The sequence below is a fragment of the Magnolia sinica genome, chromosome 2 (genome assembly GCF_029962835.1).
Source record: "Magnolia sinica isolate HGM2019 chromosome 2, MsV1, whole genome shotgun sequence".
NCBI classification, from domain to species: domain Eukaryota; kingdom Viridiplantae; phylum Streptophyta; class Magnoliopsida; order Magnoliales; family Magnoliaceae; genus Magnolia; species Magnolia sinica.
The window spans coordinates 17,072,835-17,098,193 of NC_080574.1; the positions used below are offsets into that span (position 1 = coordinate 17,072,835).

The 25,359-nt window shown below is 40.7% G+C and overlaps 1 protein-coding gene across 4 annotated transcripts; it reads left to right on the forward strand.

Annotated features, from left to right (window-relative positions):
• The first annotated feature begins 258 nt into the window (after nt 1-258).
• LOC131236459 (vacuolar protein sorting-associated protein 9A-like) lies at nt 259-20,550 on the forward strand. Of its 4 annotated transcripts, XM_058233640.1 has the most exons (6): nt 301-408; nt 504-635; nt 2,857-3,004; nt 13,647-13,817; nt 15,523-15,702; nt 19,075-20,550. In XM_058233640.1, the coding sequence occupies exons 2-6, from the start codon at nt 526-528 to the stop codon at nt 19,900-19,902; spliced, it is 1,437 nt and encodes a 478-aa protein (XP_058089623.1). In that variant the 5' UTR covers nt 301-408; nt 504-525; the 3' UTR covers nt 19,903-20,550. The 4 variants fall into 4 exon arrangements, with proteins under 4 accessions (XP_058089625.1, XP_058089623.1, XP_058089622.1 ...); XM_058233639.1 differs by having other exon boundaries at nt 301-635; XM_058233641.1 differs by having other exon boundaries at nt 301-635; nt 2,857-2,999.
• The last annotated feature ends 4,809 nt before the right edge of the window (nt 20,551-25,359 follow it).

A 25,359-nucleotide genomic window follows, 5' to 3' on the forward strand; every position in this document is an offset into this window, starting at 1 on the left:
TACGAGTCTAAACGTGGATGGATTATATGTCTAAAATGAGACTGATCAACAAATTCTATCCATCCAATTAAAAGATATAGAATAAGTGGTAAAAATTAAGATAGTAAGTGTTCTAATTCCAAGAGAACAGTCATATAGCCTGTAATAGTTTCAATAGACAGATGGTTCATTGATTTTGACGGTATGGATTACTTTAAAACTATGCCATATGTACGTTTTGAAGAGTCACCCCCAATTTTAAAATGGCGCAAAGCTAACACAGGAGTCTATCCGGTATTTTTGTTGGTGCTGGGTGCTGTCTGACTTCGAAGACTTCGCACCTGGAAGCCATCAATCCTCTCTCTCTCTCTCCCTCTCTCTCAATCAAAAGAACTTCTCCTCGATCGTGGCTCCAATCGCACCGATCTCCTCCACGATTTGACCTGATCGGACCCGATCCGGATGGAAATCTCTCATCTACGCCGCTGATCATAACCGTTCGTCTGCCACATTCTCCATTCGACGACGAATTGCTGAATTCCGTTCATGGAAACGACGGACGTGTTTGGTTCGTCGACGGCCCCGCTGACGTGGCACGATTTCCTGGAGCGGATGCGGCATCCCTCCGCGGCCGATTTCGTCAAATCCATCAAGAGGTCTTAAAAGAATCTTTCAATGCTTGTGGGTCTTTGAATATTTGGTAGGATTTGAAAATAATATAAAATAAATAAAAAAATCTGAAATAAAATCCCAGCTGGATAGGGGTGATATCTTGTATTTATTGCTATCTTTGGGATTGGGATATCCAAATCTTGGATAGATCCTAGATTTTTCCTATATATTAGTTGTTATTCCCTTAAATAATATAGTAGAGATTGATTCTAAACCGAAGAAGTAAATCCCCATCCATTTCTGGCATATGTTTTTTCAAATTGATTGTAATTTCTCAGCTCCTTTTTTGGGAAAAATGCGCGCAAATTTACATAAAGATGCTAGCTATTGTTGCATTTTCTTTTGAATCTTTCAGTTCATCCGTCACTATATTAAAGTATTATATGATAATTGGCAGCCAGCATTCTGTATAGGTGGGGCCCCTCTTTCAGCTCTGCAGAATGTTGGTATGGTGGGCCCCACTGTAGATGGGCCATTGGCTGTATTATAATTTGGCCATCCATTTGTGGGTCCACAATCAGATGGCAGGGATTGTCTGGTGGGGATACCTTTTCACAGCATCCCCAATTCACCGTGGGGCTTGCGAGCTGAAAAAATCTGGTTCACTGAACAGTGGCTCCCACCTGCATCAAATGCATGCTGATCTGAACCATAGTTAACTAAATTGTGAACTGCAGACTCAAACAATGATTCAGGTCAAGCGACGAAAATCACAGTTCAATTCACCAAAAGTCAGTGATTACATTTGAACTAGATACCTCCAGTTTGACCCGTAAACAGAGTCATATAAGCAAGTTTGTGGACTTCATCGTGTGACAGTGTACCTATGGTAATTCATCATGACTCTTCAACCAGACACCTACCATAGTTTTACTGCAATACAGACAGTCCAAATTGCTGACCGAAGTGGATGGAGCATAATCCAAACATCACACTGAGAATATGGTTGTTTCCATCTGAAAATTGGACTTCTCACTATTGTACTTTTTACCATCCATTTGATTGCTGTCAATTGGATGGTCAGGATTTCTAGATCAGCCTGATTTTAGAGATATTCTCCATCCACAATGTGCCTCACAATTTGGATGGTCTGGCTGACCTTGCATGAGTACCACATGTGAGTAAGATGAGTCACCACTACCTTGTGGGAGTCTAGCCTATGGCAGCACCAGCATGTTAAAAGATTGGGGTGTTTTATGATACTCAGGGAGTGTATGACACTTGATACACAGACGCTCTGGAATTGTACACTTGACATGCATTAACTCAAGTTAAACCGACTAAATTTTGGAGCCCACTGTTGCTAAACCATAATCAGATCGCAATATCTGAGTCAGGGTACTTCTTTGTTGAAATAGGAACATTGGATTTTTTTTTTAAAATTTTTTTTCCATTTTCGACCATCCAATAAATGTCCACTAATCATATAGTCAAATAATCAAATAAGCACAACTTTTTGTTCATGATACGTCTAAACTATGAAACATAATTTGGACAATTAATTTGAGTTATTATATGCCGCATGCAATTTCTAAGTGCCTGCCGATCATCAGGAGCATAGCTCTCTGCCCTAATATCAAAGTTTTTCTTTAAAAAACTAGCATAATTTTGCATGTTAGTAATCCTTTGTCAGAGTATTTGGCAGCCGTTCACTCAAAATTTGCACATGGGCATCATCCACAATGCATTCAGCCAAAAATTGCGTACTCTAGCAGGGTCTTTGATGATGTAGAGTATATGTCACTTAATTTGTATACGTTCATGTAGTGATGTGAAAAAGAGTATATAGTGTATATTTTTGGTCATTCATGATGGAAATAATAAATTTGTTAAACTGTCGAAATTGTTCTATCTACAGTAGATAGGTCATTGTTCTATGTTGTGCTAGTATTGTCCTAGTATATTGAACTAGATGAACCCTGCGAATTAGGCGAACTGAAAAACTAACTAAAGAGCCTACCCCGTTGGATTGAGGAATTTTGACATATACCAAAATGTGAACTATGAATATGAACTCGAAGCAGTAGAATTGCGATTCAGGTAACTATGATTTGAACTAAAGTTTTAGATGGGGCATCTTATATTTCCTCCACTGTATTCCCAAGGCCACTAATCTCGAACTGCAACTATAACTGCAAATTCCATTTCCAAGCAAACATATCTGAAAAGTTTTGAATCTGAATGCATATACATTGGCCATGGCAGCTTCATCGTGTCATTTTCAAACAATGCTCCTGACCCAGAGAAAGATAGCGCTGCTGTACAGGAGTTCCTTGCCAAGATGGAGGGGGCTTTTCGTGCTCACTCTCTTTGGGTTGGTTGTTCAGAGGAAGAGCTCGAGAGTGCTGGTGAGGTGGGCCAAGTTATTGCAGTCTGCATTGTCTTTACTTGTTTGCTTACTTTTCTTAGTGCAAAAGTGGCTTCCCTATTTCTCTTCTTAAAAGTGTACAATTGGTTCAGAGTGTAAGACTGCTTGGGTCAATTCAAGAAGAATTCTATAATCCTCGACGCTGGGTTATGCACCATATGCACAGGTTTTTAGTTTATACAATTGGGGCCAGCCAGCCTTGTATTCATCGATCCAAATTGTTGCCTGTGGGTTTCCACATTCATGGCCACGTCTTGAACATCTTTCCAATCAAAAGCTTCTGGCCAACAATCACACACCTTGTATTGACCATTGGTCTGTTTCTCTTCTTGGCAAAGGTCAAGATTGTCCTATTGAGGAGATTGTGGTCTAGATCACTGAACAAAGGGGCCCACTAGTGCAAATTGAGAACCCGAGGACATTGTACATTTCCTCGGTCAAGGGTCACATGTTTCCTCCAATATTAAATATCCTTTAAAATAAAATAAAAAAATAAAAAATAGCAAAAGTAAAATTTAATGAAATGAAAAGGTCTGAAGATCGAAGATACAACCCAGCTAAAAGGAACAAGAAGAAAGATCAAGAAGGGGGATGTTCCCCAAATACAAAGAGGGGATTGTAACCTTCTGCTTCCTCACAAGAGTAAACAAGCCATTTGACCCTGTAAGAGGCTTTGGAGGCTGACAAGTAGATACCATTAGATGTGTAACTGTTACACTCCTTTTGAATCGCCCAGAGAACAACAAAGAGGTTTAGTTGCCATAGATTTTTCTGGCTTTTTTTGGAATGGCCAATATTCAAAACATCGAATAATTGTTTTTTTTTTTTTTTTGAAAGGTGACAGAATTGTATTCAAAAGGGAGCCAAAGCTCAAAGAATTACAAAGAACTAAAACTTGGAGAGCAGAGGCCAAGCTTCTTGGCCCCCATCCCTATGGCAAGAAACCCAACTAATTACATTAAGCCTAGCTTTATTATAAACATCCAATTCCGATTCACTCGTCTCGGAAGCATCATTTGGTTCCTTTTCCCCCATATGCCCCACATTACCACCAATAAAGCTAATCTCAATACCAATTTTTCCTTTCTTGTTCGTCTTTTATTTATTTATGAATTCCCTCCCATGTCAGGCTAGAAGGAAGCTTGCAATGGACCCTGGCATTACCCAATTCAGGAGGCTATGACTTAATCCCACAACTTCCACAAAAAGTGACATTGAATAAACAACTGATCCATTGTCTTTGCATCATGCGTGCACATCACGCAACAATTAGGCAACACCAATGACTTCTTTAAGAGATTATCAATCGTTAAGACCAATGTTGTTGAATAGCATATGCGATCGTGTGTGATTGCATATGCGTGTGCGCATGTGCGATCGCACAATCGCATATGCGGTCGCATATTTTTTTTTCACATTTTTCAAAAAATTAAAAAAAAATTTAAAAAAATCAGAAAAAATCAAAATAAATTATTATATGTCATTGGGACTTGAAATACATTTAATTTAAGTAAAATAAAACCAATTACATACATTTACAATTTTACATAATGAATTAAATATTAAGTTAAGTCATCATCATTCATCGACAATTCTACTACATTCTACAATATAGTTAACTTCTTAACAATTAACATTTAACAAATATGAAATATCAATATTCAACATTCAACACTACATGATATATATCAACAATCAACATTAACACACTTAGTAAACATTAAACAAAATTAAGAAGTTATTTATTTATTATTTATCTAATCAATAATTATATACATTGATCTAATAGCCATTGTGGCATATCACCATTAGGTCCAGGTCCACCACCACCATCATTCAAGTCATCTCCTTCTTCCACATACACTTCTTCTTCTTCCGTTTCTTGATCATCTGTACATACTAATACTTCATTAACATCCAATGGTGGATAATGTTCAGCTTGATCATCATTATCACCATCTCCTTCTTCAATTTCCTCAATCTCATCAATCTCATCAATGGGTTGACAGCTACTACTTGCCCCCTGGCTCCCCCTCGTCCTTCGCCTTCGAGTGGTACTACCTTCACCAGGTGTCGATCCGTATGCGGCATCTTCAACCTGTGCCCATGTCAGCTCCTCTTTAGCAAATACCGGGTCCTCCGTCTCTACGAGCCACTCGTTATCTGCATCTAACTCATCTAAGCAAATAGGGTCAAAAGCAACCAGGCTTTTCTTTCCTAGTTTGGAATCGTTCTCACAATTTTTTATTGTATTGAACGAAAATCAAGTCGTTGAGCTTTTTTTGCTCAAGGGTATTCCTTTGCTTGGTATGAATTTGCAAGAAAGAAAACGCATTTGACATTAGTTATTTAGGTAATTAATTTAGCTTAAGCCATTAAAAAATTAAAGTTTACAAATAATTACTAAACAATCTAAACTTACCGCCTCAAACGTGCTCCAATTGCGCTCGCAGCCACTGACAGAACATGTGAGTCCAAAAATTTTCATAGCTAGCTTCTTCAGAGCTAGATCCTTCCTGTTCGGGTCCACTTCATAGGCAGCCCACCAGTCAGCTGAGAAAAACAGTTTAAATAGGTTAGAGACACTTTGTAGAAAAACTATTTATAAGAGTACACAGTACACTAACATTCATAGAAGTACTTACTGGGTAATTTCATTGCTCAATGTCTTATTACGATATCCATTGAGAATATTCCTTCACTTTTTGTGTAGAAGTTCAGAAAAGTTAAGATCGTATCCTGTTCTCCTCTATCTGGAATCATTCTTTCCAAGACATCAATAAATCTAACCATATGCATAGTTCGTGCTTCTACTGGATCAGCAGAAGCGAATAAACAGGCTGGGTTAAGGATGTAAGCAGCCGAATACAATGGGGATGACATTTGGTTGCCCCATCTTCTATCTATAATATTTAAAACTGGCTTGTAATCACGGTCTCTATAGTTAAAATAGTCCATGATCTTATTTTTTGCCATCTTCATCATATCATATATGTAGCCCATTGCAGACTTCTCATCCCCGTCCACCATTCGCAACATAGTGACTAAGGGCTCGGATGATTTTAGCGCCTTTACCACTTGAGTCCAAAAACTTTGAGAAAAAATTGTTTGTTGAACCCGTTTTCCTTCAACCTTCTTTGACCAAGACCCACTTGTAAAATCGGCCGACACTACAAAGCTTCTAAGTTCTGATTTCTTTGCATGTAGCCTTTGTAGTATTAAAAAGGCTGTAGCGAAACGGGTGACTACTAAACGTAACAAGTTACCCCCAATGTGTTTTCTCATTCGACTGAGAAGAAGGGCGTGTTTGTACATAAAGATCGTGATTCTTCTAACCCTTGCAATCACATTTATAAACAATCTACGTATATCTTCTAGCATAAGATCAATACAATGAGCCACACAGGGGGTCCAAAATAAACGTCGCCTCTTCTCCATAAGAAGACAACCAGTCATCCATACGAGGCTGCGTTATCCATAATTACTTGTACAACACATTCCTCACTTATTTCTTCAACTACACTATCTAGTAAGTTAAACAAATATTCTCCTTTGTGTGAATGGCCCGACGCATCCACTGACTTCAAGAACATTGTCCCAGCTGGACAATTTATCAAAAAGTTAATGAGAGACCGACCAGATCTATCGGTCCATCTATCGGTCATTAGTGAACAACCATATATTTTCCACGATTCCTTATATTCAGTTACGAAGGATTGTGTATATTCAACTTCAGTTTTTAGACATATCTCCCTCATTTCATGATATGAAGGAAGTTTAAGCTCAGGTACAAAGTGACCTATAGCCTCAACCATTACTTTGAAGTTTTTCGATTTAACGGCGTTGAAAGCAATGCCGGTTTGGGAAAATCACTTAGCAATATATTGAATTGTTGTTTTCCTATCTTTTTGTTTATACCGGTTCTCTAAAGTTGTTTGAGCCAACACTTTCCCTCTACCCCTTTGGTCGATCACATCCTTGGGGTGTGGTCTACACCATCTATCCATGGGCCCATGCCCTCGGGCTCTTTTTGATGGTTGTACTTGTGGTCTAGACCGGCCTGTCGAAGTATGGGGAGTGGGACTAGCTTCATCTGGAGTTAAAAGCAATGATCAATGGGGACCCCCGGCTCCAGGGCCACACTAGTAAACCTCGGAAAAAACTTCCTTCAATGGTCTATCCCCAACCCACAAATCATCCTAAAATCGAGGCCTCTTGCCATCACCACACGAGAAGCGGATATTCTTCTTAACCAAGCTTGTTGATTTGGATATCTCTTTGCATAAGCCTGACCCTTTATACAATAAAGACTCTTTAACCTACCAATCCCTATCCTGAACTCCATATTTGCTCGTGACTACCTCCCTCCACAATCTACCCGCCCCCTCGATATGGTCCACCCTTCCTCCCACTTCAAGAGATGAAACTTGTGCTTCACTTCGGCTCCTTACCACTGGAAGCCCCTTCTCAAAATTTCCATTATGCATAGAATAGACATCTGGCATTTGAATAGGGACATAATATAGAGGGAGGTTAGTTAATGTTGCCTTAATCAGAGTCGCACACCTATTGTTTGTCCTCCAATCTTTTGCCTTCCACTGTCTCACTACTAATCCAATTATTCCTAGCCCTTGCACTTAAGATGTCATGAAAGAAGTTTGTGTGTTGTCCCCTTCCTTCAACCACGCAGCCCGAGATTTGATTCCACTTGATCTCTTTTGCCTTTAAACGGGAACCTGGCCCTCTTAGCTCTCTCTTCATTGGGCAACTCCCCTACTTGCTCCCTTCATATCTCATTCCTAGATGTCTTTTAAAATCTTTCCTACTTTTGCTTTCCTCTCCTTTAGAACCTCCTTTTAGTATACTAATAACTTTTAGCATCTTAAGTTTTTGGTGAAGCTTAAAGCCCGCATTTCCCTTCACCTAGAAGGATAATCACCATTCTTTAACCATATCATAGAATCCTTTCACCTGTAACCACAAGGGCTCGAACTGAACGACTTGGGTCCCTAATTCTGTTCAGTCACTTCAAGTGCAATAAACCAATAGTTGGATAGTGGTCGGAGGAAGACCACTTTGCCTTACTAAAAGATAACGCTCTACCCAGTTAGCCGACACTAGAAATTGATCAAGCTTGGTCATGATGGCTAACTCTTGGCCATTGGACCAACTAAACTAACGTCTCCCATCGGAATATCAACCAGTTCAATCTTATCCACCCATTGAGAAAATCCTTGCATGCTTCAAGGTATATGATCCCCATTGGACTTCTCATATGAGAATGGAATGACATTAAAGTCCCACCCTAGACACCACAAGTGTTGCCATCTATTCCTGATTGAACTTCATTCTTCTAAGAAATTTGAGCGCAATATTACCTGATTCAGGATATAAACTGTCGAGAAAACACATCTACACCTCGAGGCTTCATCCCTTAGCGGAATTGAAGTTGAGAATGAACCACACTAACTTTTATCCTGCTTCCAAGACTTTGGAGCTCAAATAATAATAATGCCACCAACAACACCCACCGCATCCAACACCACCCAATCTGCCTCCCTTTTCCCTAGATGGATTCTATCATCCCTCTGTTTATTGATAAAGCTTTGTTTCATGCAAGGTTATTATGTCAGCTTTGTAATGATGACACGAATCCTTGATCTAAGTCCTCTTATCCTGGCACCCTAGGCCCTACACATTCCAACTTAGAATTATCATTAATTCATTGATTGATTTTCCATGCCCCTTTTCGCATTCTTGGAAGAGCTATCGGCTTTATAATTTATCGAAGACTCAAGTCTTATTAACTCTAATGCATGGTCATTTTCACACCGGGCTCGAGTGGGGTGGCTTGTGTGAAGTGGGGCCTACGAGGGGGGTTTCGGCCGAGGGCCTAACCTGGGCTATTAGATAAAGGGATTGATTCGCCATGCTCTTTTAGTTCGAGCTTTTAGAGCAAGTGGTTAGTTTTCCAACGTCAAACTCCCTTCTCCCTTTTGGCATTATTTGAGGCCTTCCCTCAAGCCTTTGCCATGCCTTCTGTGCTCCTCTTTCCTCCATAAATTGGAGAAGGGCGATGCAATCCTCTTCACTATCTCTGAAAGTAACTTTGACCATCTTACCACTTGGCACACAAGTTTCCAAGTCGAGATGTTATCCCCGTAAGAAGATCCCTGTGTACTTGTACCTTGTCTGTCAGAGCTAAAACTCCACTCTATCGGCTTCCTTTATTGCACGAATCCACCTTGTTAACTCTTGCTTCTTGGAGGGTAATGTCCAACACCTCTAACAGCAACACACTCTCGGGTATCTACACTCTTTCCGCCATGCCTGCACTTTCTAATACCTTCAGTGGCCTTGTATGGAGCACCACTATTGCCAGGTCCGACAAAGATTTTTCATAATCAGGCGCTACAATGTCTCGTGGACAACTTTCCCTGTACTCCTTCGTGCTTGCCTCTGAGCCCTCCATGATGAGAGAAGATCGAGGCTCGAGTGGCAATAGTAACTTAAAAAGTTGTCTCCTTACATGTGATAGCCACACCAACGACTCTCTGGCTCCTAGAGAGGGATAACCCCTGGGTATGTTTTTGGGCGACATCCGAACCCGCGGACATTGCAATTAAGGATCTTCATTGGAGAACCAACCTCACCCTTCCCTCCATTCGCCTCTAGGGATAGCATCAGATGAACCGCAAGCACCCACCCCAAGATTAGCCAACTTCCTAACCCCTTTGTGATGGATCAGGGACCTTCGAGGGAGCTGGGCCGAGCTCCTTTGAATGCCTTTCTCTTCAACGAGCTGAAATAAGGCAACATAGTACTCCTCCCTATCCCTAAACACCAATCCAAACAGTCTTCTCACATGGTTAATAGCCTTCCTAATCCACTGTTTACCCCTAATAGCCTCCACAAGACTCACCATAACTTTTGGTTGAATGGCCAAACTGGGATGGTCAAAAAGAAGGCAGTCATGGTACAGACACAATGGCTTGTGCAAGGAGGGAACGTCAAAAGCATCTTCAAGAGGGTCAAGAGCCAGAGTAGGAGGGGAGGCATTTGGGGGGATAGAGATCAGAGCAAGATGACCAAAAGGATCCGGCACCGTGAGGACCGAATGGGGGTTGGTGAGAGACTGAGACTTCTCTACATAGAGGGAACAAGGAAAATAAGAAGAGGAAGGAATGTGAAAAATCTCAATGGATGGGAGGATAAAGGAGTAGAGCCACCTGAGTTAAGATTAAGATTAAGAGAATGGTCCACACGAGCAAAGACCCCTTCCTCACTCGCACGAGGATCCTTCTCTAAATCTATCTTGCATATCATCCCCAGTTTGGGTTCTCTATCCCCATGATTGGTACATTTATTCGTTATCAAAGCTCCATCTAAAATTTCTCTTCCTCCAACAAAAGCATCCTGGGAAAAGGAAATAATTGGTTCAAGCACCTTTTTCAAATGAACACCTTTGATAGGGTGAAAGCTTGCAATGTCTTCTGTCACTCTTTCTTTGGAATTAGGACAATGAAGGTAGCCCCAAAATCTTATACTAGCCTTCTACTGATGTAAAATTCATTTATAAAAAGGCATTACCTCTGGTTTAATGTCCTCTCAAAATGATTTGAAAAATGCTGTCTTATACTAGCCTTCTACTGATGTAAAATTCATTTATAAAAAGGCATTACCTCTGGTTTAATGTCCTCTCAAAACGATTTGAAAAATGCTGTGGGAATCCATCAGGTCCAGGAGCTTTGTCAGCAACACCGTCCATTCTTCTTCTGAAAAGGAAACTTCCAATGCATTTGCCTCTTCCTAAGATATCTGATTGAATGTAAGATTGTTGAGCTTCGGTCTGCAACATTCCTTTTTTTGTGAACGGATAGCTATAATAGCTCACAATTGAAGCACAGTTGTGGGCAGGTCCTCCACTTGGATGCCATTAATCTCCAAGAATTGAATCTGGTTTGCTCTCCTTCGCTCATTTTCCATACAATGAAAGAATGCTGTATTTTCGTCCCTGTCTATGAGCCGTAGAGCCCTGGACCGTTGTCTCCACATTGTTTCTTCTTCTAATCCCTTTGATTTGAACTCTTTCTGCAATAGTTATGTCTTGTTAACATCTGCTTTCGAAGCGGTCCCTTGCTCAATTGCTCTGTCAATGGATTGCATTTCTGATAGGATATGACTTCTTCAACTGTATCAAATTGTTCTTTGTTACATTCTTTTAGCTTCAATTTTTTGAAGATTTAGGTTCATACGCAACCTTCTGCCACCGCTGCCTTTGAAAGCCATATCACCCCACCAGTTCCTCATGGATTGCCCAAATCCATCTGCTTCCACATTAGCTTGAATCTGAATGGCAGGGCCCCCCATTCGTCTAACGTAAACAAAAGAAGGATTGGGCAGTGATCAGATGTAGACCTTGGAATGGCTCACTGAAGCACTTCTGGATAAAGTTCCTCCCAACTGCTCGATGTAAGGAATCGTTTGATTCTCGACATAATAGGGGCATTTTGATTATTCGACCATGCAAACAATGTGCCTTCCACAGGGAGATTGATGAGAGCTTGTTTTTGGATCCAATCTGAGAATTCCTGTATACTTTCCGACCACAGATCGATTCTAGATGATGAATCGTTACAGCCATATCCTTTCACTACGTCTTTGAAGCATACCAAGACTGTAAATCCTTCTACCCAACCATGCAATTTGGTCAGAAAGCTTCATCCTATAGAACAATGACTCCCCCGGAGGTTCTCTAAGCTTCCAATTCCAACTACGCAAACTGACTTCCACCCGACATTGCTAAGTAAGACTGTTTGTCCCATTTTTGCACTTTTGTTTCCTGGAGCTTAACTATCTTGGCTTTCCGATGTTTGCGTACTCCTTTCACCTGGGCCCTTTCATTTGAGCACCCTGGTTCCCTTACATTCCATGACAGAACTATCATTGGGACCCGGACATGCCCCTTTCCTTTGGAGCTCTTTGATTGATGCTGGACCAGCACCCTCATTCACTCCCCCTCTACCTATATCATAATTGAACGTGGAAGTATGATTCATTAATACTCTATTACCTTGCTTCTTTTGACTCCTAGAATTTCTGCCTTCTTTGAGTGTGTCGTCTGCACATGGTTGTGCTCTTTGAGCTGATGGATCATATCCCTTACCTTTTTCTGCCTTGTTAAATGAAAGACCCACCTTGGTGGCCGCCTGCATTGTGATGTCCACAATCCACTCTTCAGCTTGAGTAGTAACTCGTTCATGATTGATAACTTGAATCAACAAATGATCAACTTCTCTGGCTTCTCACCAATCCTCCAGTGACGCATCATCTGCCCATGAAACAATCTGGATTCTGTGCAAGAGGTGTGGGATGGCTTGAGCTTGGATCAAGGTGGTTTCAATTATGTCAATGCTATCCTCAAAAAAGGAGTCCGATTCAGATTCAGGATCAATATTTTGGTGAATAACAATCTCCCTTGCTTCAACACTTCCAGTCTTCAAGTCCAGTTTTCTACCTGAAATCCAGCGTTGTTTCCTGCAGAAGGTTCACAATTTCACTTGATGCAATCTAGCTTCCTGCAGAGACGATACATCTCCATATCCAAATGATTAATTAAATCTAATTTGTTTATATAGTAAATTTCTTAATTTTCATGCCTTTTCTTGGACTTCTGTTTTCAAATTTCTGTTTCCAGTTGATGAGATTTTTGACATTTGATTATAAGTTGAAGCCATATGCATTGTTGCTGAACAACTAATACATGCTTTGGTAGCATTTCATCTTTCAGCTTAAGGTTGTGACCTCAATTGTGTGATGACATTATATTTGAGTAAATGATATCTTTTCATGTTTGTATATGTCCTTTGAATGTTATATTTGAGTATAGAGTTGCATGATATATTTTCACGTTTGTATCTGTACATATTTCATTGACTAAATATCTTCTTAGTAGGCATTGCATGACTTTTCATGTTCGTAGATGACATTTTTTTAAAAATCTGTGGTAGGTGTTCTAGGACACTCAGTATTCCAAAACTTATCTTGACCAATGATATTAGAGTGAAGTATCATGGAACTATGCAATTTAATGCTCATGAAGTTTCTTAGCAAGTATGGAGGGGCATTTTTGTCGTCAGCATCGGTAAATCATGCCACTAAAATTGTGTTCATCTCATTTTAGTCAAGAGAAATTATGTATTAGAGATCTTGATCTCTAATTATAATTACTGTCACTATGAACTTACCATGTATTAGGGGTGAAGATCTTTATACAAAATTGCTGTTGACTGAAATGAGGTGAACTCTTTATTAGATGCCTACCAAACAGGGCCTTTTGATTTTTTATACTCCTCTAAAACAATTAACTCTAAAATTATGAAACCTTACAAGATAGAATCACATCAATGGCTTAAGAGATCAATCTTCATTTCACTAAGAGAAATCTCTTTTGATCGAATCCCTCTTCCATGTTTTGGTTTATATCCATTCTGACTTTTCAGGACATTTCATTCTATAGGATTGATTTTATTTTAGTTCTTTTGATGGATGGATGATTATTATTCTTGTTTAAGTTGATAGATGTACCTCCCTTATGCCTGATATTGGTGTTCTCCTTCAATTGCAGGGACTGGAGAAGTATGTCATGACAAAATTATTTACCCGTGCCTTCGCATCACTTCCAGAAGATGTAAAACGTGATGAACAACTTTCTGAGAAGATGTCTTTAGTACAACAATTCATCCATCCGGAAAATTTGGATATCAAGCCATCCTTCCAAAATGAAAGCTCATGGTTGGTGAGTAATGTAATGTGTATGATATAAGGATTTCTATGTGGTGCAAACATTTGCTATGTTGACTCATTTTTTGAAGTTGATAGTTTTGTCCGCTTGTGAACAAGTTATAACATATTAAGTAGGAATTGCAGTTTTTAACTTTGGGCTGCGGTTGCTCTTATACTCATAAATTGGAAGTCACTATTCTCATTGTACTTGTGCTAGGTAGTGCTCTCCAGAATTTTCCTATGTTAGTGGTCGTGACAATCATCAAATGGGTTCCTAGTCTTGTTAAATTTGTTTCAATGAGCAAATAAGGATTTTATTAGAAAAAGAGAGGCCAGGAGGCCAAATACAAGCATGAAACAAAACAAGCTGATCAAATAAGATGCAAAGCCACTCAAGGAGGGAATAATTACACCCATCTCTTCTGCAAAGAACAAACAAGGTGTTTGACTTTGAGAATAATGTCAGAGACTGTTGCAGAAATTCCATTGAACGTGTGAGTGTTACATTCCTTCCAAATCGCCCATAAAACTGTCCAAAAAACAGCTCCCAGATTAGACAAATCCTCCATGCTGCAAATAAATGTTGGATGGAACTAAGGCATGGTCCAGGCCATGTTAAACTGACGAAGCACCTATCCCCAGATCATATGTGAAAGTGGCGGTGCATGAGGAGATGCTTTACTGATTCCCCATCTGGAAGGCATGAGCATCAACCATTAATGATGACATTTTATGGTGTCATGATAATCAGTTCACTGTAAGAATGTGACCACCACCAGTTAACCATGCAAAAATGACCGTTCTAGGGGGAGTTGACTTCCACACCCATGCCATTGGAGCAAAGTTTGCCCTCGGATCACAGTTTATTGGCCAATGATCTGTAATGGAAGACACTTTAGACAGATCCCATCTCCAACGCAGGAAATCCTCCCTTTCTTAATCCATGACCACAGAAGCCAGCAGACTCATCAGATCTTGCAATTCAGCTCTTCCACCTCGGAGTTCCTTCTAAATGCTGGACCACAAACTATACAATTCCCCACCCTTTCGTGGCATTCCACCACTTCGGCATCCTTGGTTGCCAAAAGAAATAGGTGGGGGAAAACAGTGCTCAACACTGCACCTCTGAACCGGACATTATGCCAAAAACTGGTTGATCTGCCAGTACAAACCTCTACTGCTGCTCCTTAGATAACTGTTTCTTCCATTGGTGAAATACCTTTCCTTCCAACAGCCTGAAGCTCTATATCTACTAGACACTGGCCTGCATCCATCATCATCCCGACTTCATGCTTTTCCACCAAAGCCCCCTCCAAAAAGCATTCTTTTCCATAGCAAACCGCTAAATCCACTAAAAGTGCTTCATTTGTCACCTTCAAAGGCCTTAGGCCCACTCTGCCTTCAGATGTATGTTTACTCACCTCCTTCCATTCCAACAAATGGAAACACTCTGGTATTTTCACAAGAATAGTTGAATGAACTTTATTCTGTATTTAACAAATAACAAAATCTCTCACCATGACAATATCTATTCAGATGACATCAATCATTTTATAGTTGTGGTTTGGTGTGTAGTGCTAATCGAATTATTAGGGAAAACTCTGCCTTTTAAAGAGGTGCCATACATGATGCTAGGACAGTTGTGTAATTCTCTTCCGTAGTTTCATCTTATTGCAGCTCTTATGCATAAATTTGTATTGCCATGTTTCCCTTTGCAGCTTGCACAGAAAGAGCTGCAGAAGATCAATATGTACAAGGCACCAAGGGACAAACTTGTTTGTATCTTGAATTGTTGCAAGGTCATCAACAACTTATTGCTCAATGCTTCAATTGCATCAAACAACAATCCTCCTGGAGCAGATGAATTCCTTCCTGTACTTATTTATGTTACCATAAAGGCAAGTTAAGTCATTCATACAACTACATATTTATTTGTTCAGATGAATTAAATTAGTATTTTTAATGACATCTACACATTTGTGTTTGTTAGGTATTTATAGATCTTTTTTAAAATACGTTCCTCCAGTAATGTTGCTTCTTGATCTGTCAAACAATAATAGTACTTCCATTAATATGTGATTCTTTCGCAAACTTTTATGAGTGGATGGTGATGAAGATTGTTCAAAATAATTCTTTTTTCTCGACTGTTTCGGTTATGAATGGTTTGGATGGAGGTAAAAACAGAGGTTTCAAAACCTCATGATGTCCACTCTGCCAGCTCAGTTCAAACTCTGATGAACCCTCTATTTGCTGGATTCCTTCCTGAAAATTGGTAATCATCAAACTTTGATGAATCCTTGAAATTCATTAATTCAATTAATAGCATTTTGATTGGGGTTCACAAACCTTTTTTCAGGAAGCTCCATCCAAAATGGCTCTTAGGTAGTTGGTTAATATGTAGTTTAACCTTGTCTAAGGAAAATTTATCAGGGCTTTGCACTGTCAGTTGAAGTTAGAATTCATTTTGATGCCATTGCCATCATTCGTTTTTTTTTTTTTTTTTTTTTTTGAGAGAGAGAGAGAGAGAGAGAGATTGTCTATATGTGACTGTCCTTTCATTTGGTGCAAGTTAGGGAGCAGAATCCACTTTTCCTTTTTTCTGCTTATGAGCATTTCCTTTCTCTAAGAGTAGTGTCAGGTATGATCTCTGAAAAATCTTCAATTTTGCCCTCTTTATATGGTTTCTTCGGCCATAAAGTGGTGAAGGTTTTTGAGCTTCCCTTTAAACGGGAGATCTCTAATCAAGTTGTCCATCTCCCTCAGATGTGGATTTAGAAATTGTAAGGTGATTTGCAGAAAGGCAGATTGAAGAGGAAATTTGTGGCATGCATGTGCGAGATCCGGGCCATTCATCAGGTGGGGCTCACCACAAACATTGAAAAATCAAGCTGGTTCTCTTATTAGGTGGTGCTAAATGTGTACATTGAATATAGATCATGGTCATTCTTGTCAAGGAACAAGTGTACATTTAATATAGATCATCGATTTTTCAAGCCATCCAATTTTCCCGACATGTGCCCAACCGTGAGCAAACTGGACTGATTTTCCAGTTGGGATGTCATGCAGGGGCATTTTCACACCGGGCTCGAGTGGGGTTACCTGTGGGATGCAGGGGCACACTCGGGGTAGGCGGCCCATGAGAGGCGGGCCCCACCCATGTAAGGTGGTACCCATGTCATTTAAGGCCCATGAAAGGGGTTCGGCCGAGGTCTTAACCCATGAGATGTAGGGCCTGGGCTATGAGATAAAGGGATTGATTTGCCATGCTCTAACAGTTCGAGCTTTTAGAGCAAGTGGTTAATTGTCCTGCATCAGGATGTGTTCATGATTGGCCCACCTGATAGTCTAATTGTGCTGGGAATAGCATATGCTTAGTAAACTACAAAATAGTTTAGAAATTGAGATCCTGGAAATGTTCTTCTGTTTGTCTGGTTGATGATTCTAAAATGTCTTGAAATCAAAGAAGTATAATGTAGAGAGATCTTACTTAATTCATTATTCCATGATATTATGGCACTCCCATCCTACTACACGTGGGTCCCCTTTGATATGTCCGAATTGTCTACTTTGCAAGCCACTCCACCTTGGATTGCCTACATCTATACTATATCTAACGCAAGCAAGCCATGGACATTTTTTTCTCCCGCAATTAGTTCCCCTATGAGAACTTTCGATATTTTACGTACATGGGAGGACATTTTAAAATAAGTTGGGGTATTTTGGGAATTGTAAAATGTAGCTGGTGTCCCCGAGAGAGTTCAGATTTCACCTGCAAAAAGCCTTTAAAGGCTTAGATTTTACCCAAAAAAAGTGAGTAGCAAATGACAATTTTAATGTAGTAATTATTTTTAGAAGCCATTAAAACCACAGGATATGGGAAGGATTTTTACCAAAACCAAGGGTATCTATGTAATTTAACACAACCTTTGCAATTAGCCTGCACCTCTCTTCCGGTTGCATGTATCACGCACTGTACAGTGTGTTTGGAGCCCGTGCAACCAAGGCTTCTGTGGGGCCCACTATGATGCACATATATCATCCAATCCTGACATCTATTGCATCAGCTCATATCAGGACATGAGACCAAAAACTATGGAAATCTGAATCTAGAATGGGCCACAAACAGGAAAAAGTTGGGATGGGTCATCCACCGTCGAACCCCTTCTCTTTTTCTATCTACATGTACATGCACGGTGTGTGTAGTGTCACCTTTTCCCCTCCTTTTTCCTCTCTTCCCTACCATCTCTCTCCTTCTTTCTTCTCCCCTCGTCCAAAAAACCAATCTGTAGGATGATCCGGTTTCTCCTTGCTGATGGGCAGTTAAAGAGGCAATGGTCTGCATTCAATTTCCAAAATCTTATTGACCTGATAGTTTGAATCATACCACCAAAGCAGTTTGAGCAAATCTAAGGTGGGGCCCACGATGTGCAAAATCCATATTGATGAGCAGGTCGCTCAGGTTTAAAGTAGATGGGAGTTGCATTGTATTACAACGAGTACTTGAATCTTCCAAATCACAGGAAAAATGGTGAACTGGACATACATAATTGCAATGTTGGCATGTGTGGAGGATATGCATGTCTCAGATGAAATCAATCGTATGACCTTGTTTGAGGTATTATTGTTATAGAGTGAAATATTGTATTCCCAAATGCATGAATTCATAACACCCATTTTCATAAGCCTGAACTTATTTCAGCCATTTTTTCCCAGGTTTTCCATTGATCTTTTGAACACTGGTAGATATTTCAAATTACATGACCATGTATTTGCCAAAGCACCATGACCAGGCTCATTTCTGCGATTTATTAGGTTCCATGATTGCATGTTGCAGTTGATGAAAGCACTTCAACATTTCTTCTTCTTCTTCATCTTCTTTTATGAGAGGAGAAGAAATTCAACTGAAAGCACTCCAACAGTCAAATCTATCTCCACTGTTGGGTTGCACTTGGATGCAAAAGTGAACTGAATTGCAGTCAATCGTGGCATTGAAGCTAAATGACATTTTCTAGAATTCATATTGAGGAAGCGACATTGCAGTTATGATTCTTTTGGGTCCAACTTGAAAGCACTGTAGTTGCAATTTTGGAGCCCAGACTCTCAATATGAATGCTGAGTAAATTGCAATTTCATCACACCCACTTTATTAATCTTGCAATTCGATTCAATACGGCATCCAAATGCACCCTTAAGTGTCAGTGTCCACTTTGGTCTGCACAACTTTTCAGTCGATTTTTACAAAATTGTTTCATAATTGCAATCTTATGCAGGCAAACCCTCCACAATTTCATTCCAACCTGTTGTATATACAGCGGTACAGGCGTCAGTCACGATTGGTTTCTGAAGCAGCATATTTCTTCACAAACATCCTCTCCGCGGAGTCCTTCATCTGGAACATCGATGCACAATCCCTTTCGATGGATGACGCTGAGTTTGAAAACAACATGAAATCTGCTCGAGCACTTCTCTCCGGCCTGTCTGCCGATCCAGGAACTCTCCCAAACCAGAGCGGTCATGATTCCAGGTTTCTTTCCAAACCAGAACCAAGGGAGCCCAAACTACAGTCGTCGAAAGCTAAGAAGGAAAGAAACAGTTCTCTGCCAGCAATGGGACTTCATCCTCCGCTGCCCCAAGCACCCCCAAAGGCAACCGAGAGCCATTCAATACCTAAGAGGCCCTCAATCTCGGATTTGGAGAAGAAAGGTGCTGCCCATCTTCTTGAGGAGGAGGATGTGGGTGGTTCTCTTCGGGAGTTCCCGTTCTTGTATGCAAGTGTTGGCGATCTAACGGTAGATGACGTAGAAGGCCTACTCAATAGTTACAAGCAGCTTGTTCTCAAGTACGTTTCACTCTCAAAAGGTTTGGGTAGAAGTACTCCAACCATTCAGGTGCCGGTTGCAGATGCAGAAAGCAACAATACAACTGAATCTGTGGAAGCAACTGCAGTGCAGATTGGCAATGAGAAGACAGTAGTGATGAGTACAGAAGATGGTTCTGATGGAGGTCCGTTTGTTGAGACATATACTTCTGAATCCAACTTACCTCCACGCGAACAGGATAAACATTCAGATGGGGAGAAGGATGAGGCCTACCCTTAGCCGCTGTTGTCGAGGTGGGTGTGAAAAACTCATCAATTTTCTACCAGCTGAGGCCTTCCTGAGGTCTGTTAACAAGCCATGTAAAGTTTGCCATGGTGGCGACTAAAATGGTATTTCATGGATACCCTGTTTTAGTTGTGCTAACTCCGTATACATGTATGACCCAGCACATGTGCCAACATGGCATGCCGGCGCGAGACGTGAACTGCCCATGGGGTGGCTCCTACAGTGTAGATGTCCCTGCCGGAAGATCAGGTCAGTGCGCCAATCGGTGGGCCACAGTTTATGAAGGCTATGAAGGGCTTTGAGAAACTTGTTTAGGGTTTTTTTTTTTTGGCTCTCATTGCAGTCCCACTTTATAAGCAGATCCGCCCTATTTTCTGGCATGGGCATCTACATTGTGGGACCTACCTGGTGGATGGCTTGGATCTCAAACCTATGGGCCATGTTGAATGTCTCTTTGTTAAGGGAGAGTTATTGCTTGTTCTGTTTGGGGTCAGGGAAATGAAACTATGGATTTGATAAATACATCAGCTTGTCAAATTCGATTTGGACTTGGCAAATCCCTGAGTCACGTTTGGTAATTAAGTTAGGAATCCTTGGATTTTAGAGCATTTATTGCAAAGGAAAATCTTTTACTGCTTTTAAGTTGTAGATTTGCAGGTATATTTTGCCTTAGGTTTATTGATTTATGGGGTTGTGGATTTGGGAAACCTATTTAACTCCAAATTTATTTTGTAAATTTGCAGAGTATTTTGCGCTATGGATTTATGAGGAGCGGATTAGGTGTTTCCTGTACCGTGTGGGGCCCACCTTGATGAATGTGTTGTATATCCACCATCCATTTTCAGCTCATTTTAGGATATGTTACCAAAACTTAAGCAGATCTAATCTCAGATGGACCACACCACTGGAAATAGGGGTGAATGACCATTAAAAACTTTTTGTGGGACACTGTTTTGGATCAAGCTGATCTTTGTAATTTTCCTTCATCATCCAGGTTTGCTTGACATTATCAGCAGGTTGGATGGCAATAAACATTACAGTGGGCCTTAGTTTTTAAGGGTGGGTGTTCAATTGCCGTTGTTTCCTATGGTGTGGTGTCAATTCAATCAAACATAAAGCCACGCATGTGATCAAGGGCTTGTATATAAATTGTGTGTGTATGATGTGCGAGTGCGCTAGAGTCTACTCGACTCAACGTTTGATTGAACCACTAGTGCCCCTGTGTTGAGTCAGACCGATTAGAGGCCGGATGTAGTGATCCGCTATCCTCTCAACCATCAGTTGTGATAAGCAATTAGGCGATTTGTGAAAGGGTAGGGGTTAGACTTTCCGAATGGATTCTTTTTACTAGTGTCCCATTTGTGTTGGGTTAGACTGATTAGAGACTGGACGCAGTGATCCAGCTATTCTCTCAACCATTGATTGTGAACAACAATCAGGCCATTTGTGAAAGGGTTAGGGTTGGGGATTTTTTAATCTACTCATATGGTACTATAGCAAGAAGCGTTGAGTAGTAGCAATCTAAGCTAAAAGTAGGTTAGGCTATATGTAAGTTAAATTAAAAAATAGATAGATATGTTTGGCATGGTGCCCCTAGCTCTTCATCATGTTCATCTTTTATTACTCTACAAAACCATAGCTGGCTTTCCTTGTTCAACCTGAATATTTCGTGTTTATGATGTACTTTTGGGATAAGAAAATCTCCTGGCTGGATCTAGAATGGCTGGCTTTTAGGATTCTTTTCTTGTAGCTGGTCCATTTACCAAGATGTTCATAGCTACTAATTAGATTCAAGATGATCAAGTGATTGTTGATCGATCATGGCCATTCAACTAGTGGCCCACCTCTTACAATTTCAATCAAGGTATTGGAAGGTCCGGAGCAAACCACCTTATACATTTAACCATTCACTCCATAATGATTTGGAGTAGTGGAGAGGATTGATGGACAAGATCCTTATGATACCAATATGTTATTGAAGATGGGTCAAACTAGGTCTTCCGTCTAGTTCTCGCACTCTTGATCCCAATCAAATCACAATCACATGATTAGTCACTGAAGGTCTCCCATACTTTTTATTCTGATCATTGTACAACTTGGGACATGATGTAATTGTTGTCCATTTCTCTCAATTTGAGTCTGAACCATAACCATATTTGCTTGGAAATCGGTCTGCTTTTCCGAATGTCTTTGAAAAGGTCTCCCATTATAAAAGGACCATGCGACTCTGCCTTGGAGAGTGTATCATAGATCCCTTCTCTTAGAAGGTCCTACCCACTCACCATTCTCTAATGGCATGCATAAGTTATTTCCCTCCACATTAACAATGAAACACGTAATGGCAAGGAAGATCAAATGAAGATACTCACAAGCATGAGTAGGATTGGAGATTTGGCGGCTCCCTATTGATCCATGCCAGGGCACCAAAAATGAATGTAAACAGTGTGCTCCATTTGAGATTTGGATTTGCATAATTTTTAGGACCACGACCTAAAATGGGCTGGAAAAATAGATAGACGGCGTGGATATAAAGCACATCATCAAAGTGGGCAACACAGCAAGGATAACACTGTTGAAGTGTTACCAGGTAACACCTAATCCACTCCCGTATGAAATAGAGATCTGAAATACATGAATTTCACAAATCCCTCAAAGCTGACTTTCGGCTGCAATGGAACTTGGGAGTCGGTGAATAGGGCTTGAATTTAGAGGTCTGTTGACCAAACAGTGGTCATTTTTATGAGGAAGATGTCATCATGCATTTGCCATGCGTAAATTATTATTCCCCTGCCAATCCCAGCCGTCGGCTTTGATCCGCTGTAAATGAACGGTTTAGCCAATAACCAGCATTCAACGGGAAAAAAAAAAAACCATGAATCATATGGCTAAGATTGTCAGGCGAGGGAGACTTTTGGAGCACGATTCATGATATGGCCCACCTGATTTTTTTGGATAAGCAAGCTGTTAGTCTTTTTTGTCAGTGCAGTAGAATGATTTCTGGATGGATAAGGTCAGCTTGGTTTGATATGTCTGGCCTACTCTACCCCTCAAGACATTAATAGTATTTGAAAAGAGGTTTGCCGACGGCCCCCAACAGATCTTAATCTGAAAGAACAAATAACAACCATCCGTTTCTATTGATTGCAATCTACAGCGGACGCGGATTTCCTGCGAAAGCCTTTCGCAGTAAGTTCCTGCGCTGTGAACTTAGGTGGGGCCCGCTGTGATGTTTGTCAGGAATCCACTCCGTCCATCCGTTTTGTGAGCTAATATGAGGAGATTAGACCAAAATCGAACAGGATCCAAGACTCAAGTGGGCCGTACTAAAGGAAGAGGTAGTTAGGGAAATTCCTACCGTTGAAACTTCCCTGGGTTTGACAGTGATGTTTACATGCCATCCATACCGTTAATAACGTCATTCCTACTGGGATGAACTGAAAACATAAATATTAGCATGATTCAAAACTTCTGTGGCTCCACGAATATTTCAACTGTGGACGTTCAATTATCACGTTTTCGGCCCACTTGAGAATTGTATACGGTTCGTTTTTGGCCTTATGTCATAAAATGAACTCACAAAACGTATGGACGGTGAGGATTTATCACAAACATTCCAGTGGGCCCCACCTGCGTTCACAGCGCAGGAACTTCCTGCGAAAGGCTTTTTTGCAAGCTACGGATCGGACGGTTAGGATAATCAGCATGTATACGGTCTAGATTGGACATAATGGTTTATACCCTTTACACCGTAAGCTGATTGCGTCCTGCCACTGCCTGGACGTCTGTGGGGCCCACCGTGATGTGTGAGTTTTATCCACGCCAGCCATCCTTTTATTTTTTCCATCATTTTAGTGAATGGAGTCAAAAACGAGGCAGTTGAAGGATAAAGTGGACCACACTGTGGGGATCTAACGGCCACCATTAAAAACTTCTTGGGAGCTGTAGAAGTTTTGATGAGGCTGATATTTTTGCTTTCCCTTCATCCAGTTCTATATGACCTTGTGAACAGGTTGGATGGAAAATAAAAATCACGGTGGGCCCTAGGAAAGTTTCAACGGTTGGTATCATTATCAACACTACTTCCTTTGGTGGGGTCCCTTTGAGCATTGGATCTGCCTCATTTTTAGGCTCAAAACATAAAATGATCTAGGAAATTTGATGGACGGCATGGATAAAACCCATACATCACAGTGGGCCCCACATAACCCCTTCCTGGACCGAGTCCGTCCTGGCGGGGGGCAGGACGCAATCCGCTTCCCTCACACCGTAAATCCACTTCCCTTCACACCGTACTATAATCCTCAGCTCACAGTACATCACGGAGCATTTGAATCATTATACACCATATCATGGTTTTGAGATCTTAGTGGCAGCCATCAATTAATCCAGACCAGTCAATCAATTTCTACCACCGTGGATTGCCCACTGCTCAAATATCACATTGATCAGATATCTTTAACCATTTCATCGTGGAATTATCTTTTTCTTTGGATGAAGGACCTTCCATAAGCACAAAATTTTGGTTGGCCCATCGATCTTGCGGCAGTGACTACTCGCACGCTCACCCATCCGACGGTAGGTAGAGTATATCGTATCTAAATGGTCAAATCAACGACTAATCTAGTACGTTTCTGTCACGGGCAAACCGCACGGTCAGAATCGCAGGGCCATGCACGTCTCCGCAAGAAATATACGTTCGTTTGCGGTCGGGTCACGCTGTCTGCTATTCTTGCTTATTCTACGTATGGTTTTAGGGAGAACATTCAGTAGATCTGGACGAACCGGAATGTGGTAGATCCATGGACGATGTGTTAATCAGGACTGTCCATTTAATGGGCCATAGAAACTTGTGGGAAAAATTCATTCAATGATCTTATCCATCCGAATACCAGACTAAAAACAGATCGTAGCAAAGATAGACTGAGAATGGAAAGAAAATGCATAGTAGTGATTTCTAGGATTTTCTGATTTAGTTTGATTTTTGTACCGTTGGCTCTTGGTAATGAGCCCCACTAGATGTACGGTTCCGATTAATGCATGACCATGCCACGTGTACAGTAAGAGATGGATTTATGTATAGTTAAAATCAAATGGCATCATCTCCCGTTTTGATAATAGTCCAAAATAACTTTCTCCGTTGATTTTCTCGCCATGAGAGCAAAGGAAATGGTCTTCCCTTCATCTTAAACTACTATCCCTTGTTAGTTTTGCACCATTAAAAAATGGTGTTGACTCTTCAACCGTACACGTGGCATAGTTGTAAGGTTTCCCGACGTACAAATCACTGACCCAACTGTCGATGAAGGATAGTTGAAAATTTTGCAGTCAGAAAATAATATAAACCATTTGATTTTAACTATGCATTTAATATCCGTTAATTTAATGACTAAGATTGTTTTCTCAGTTTCATCTTGTGTATATGCTAACCCCTCATTGGAATCCACAATTTGG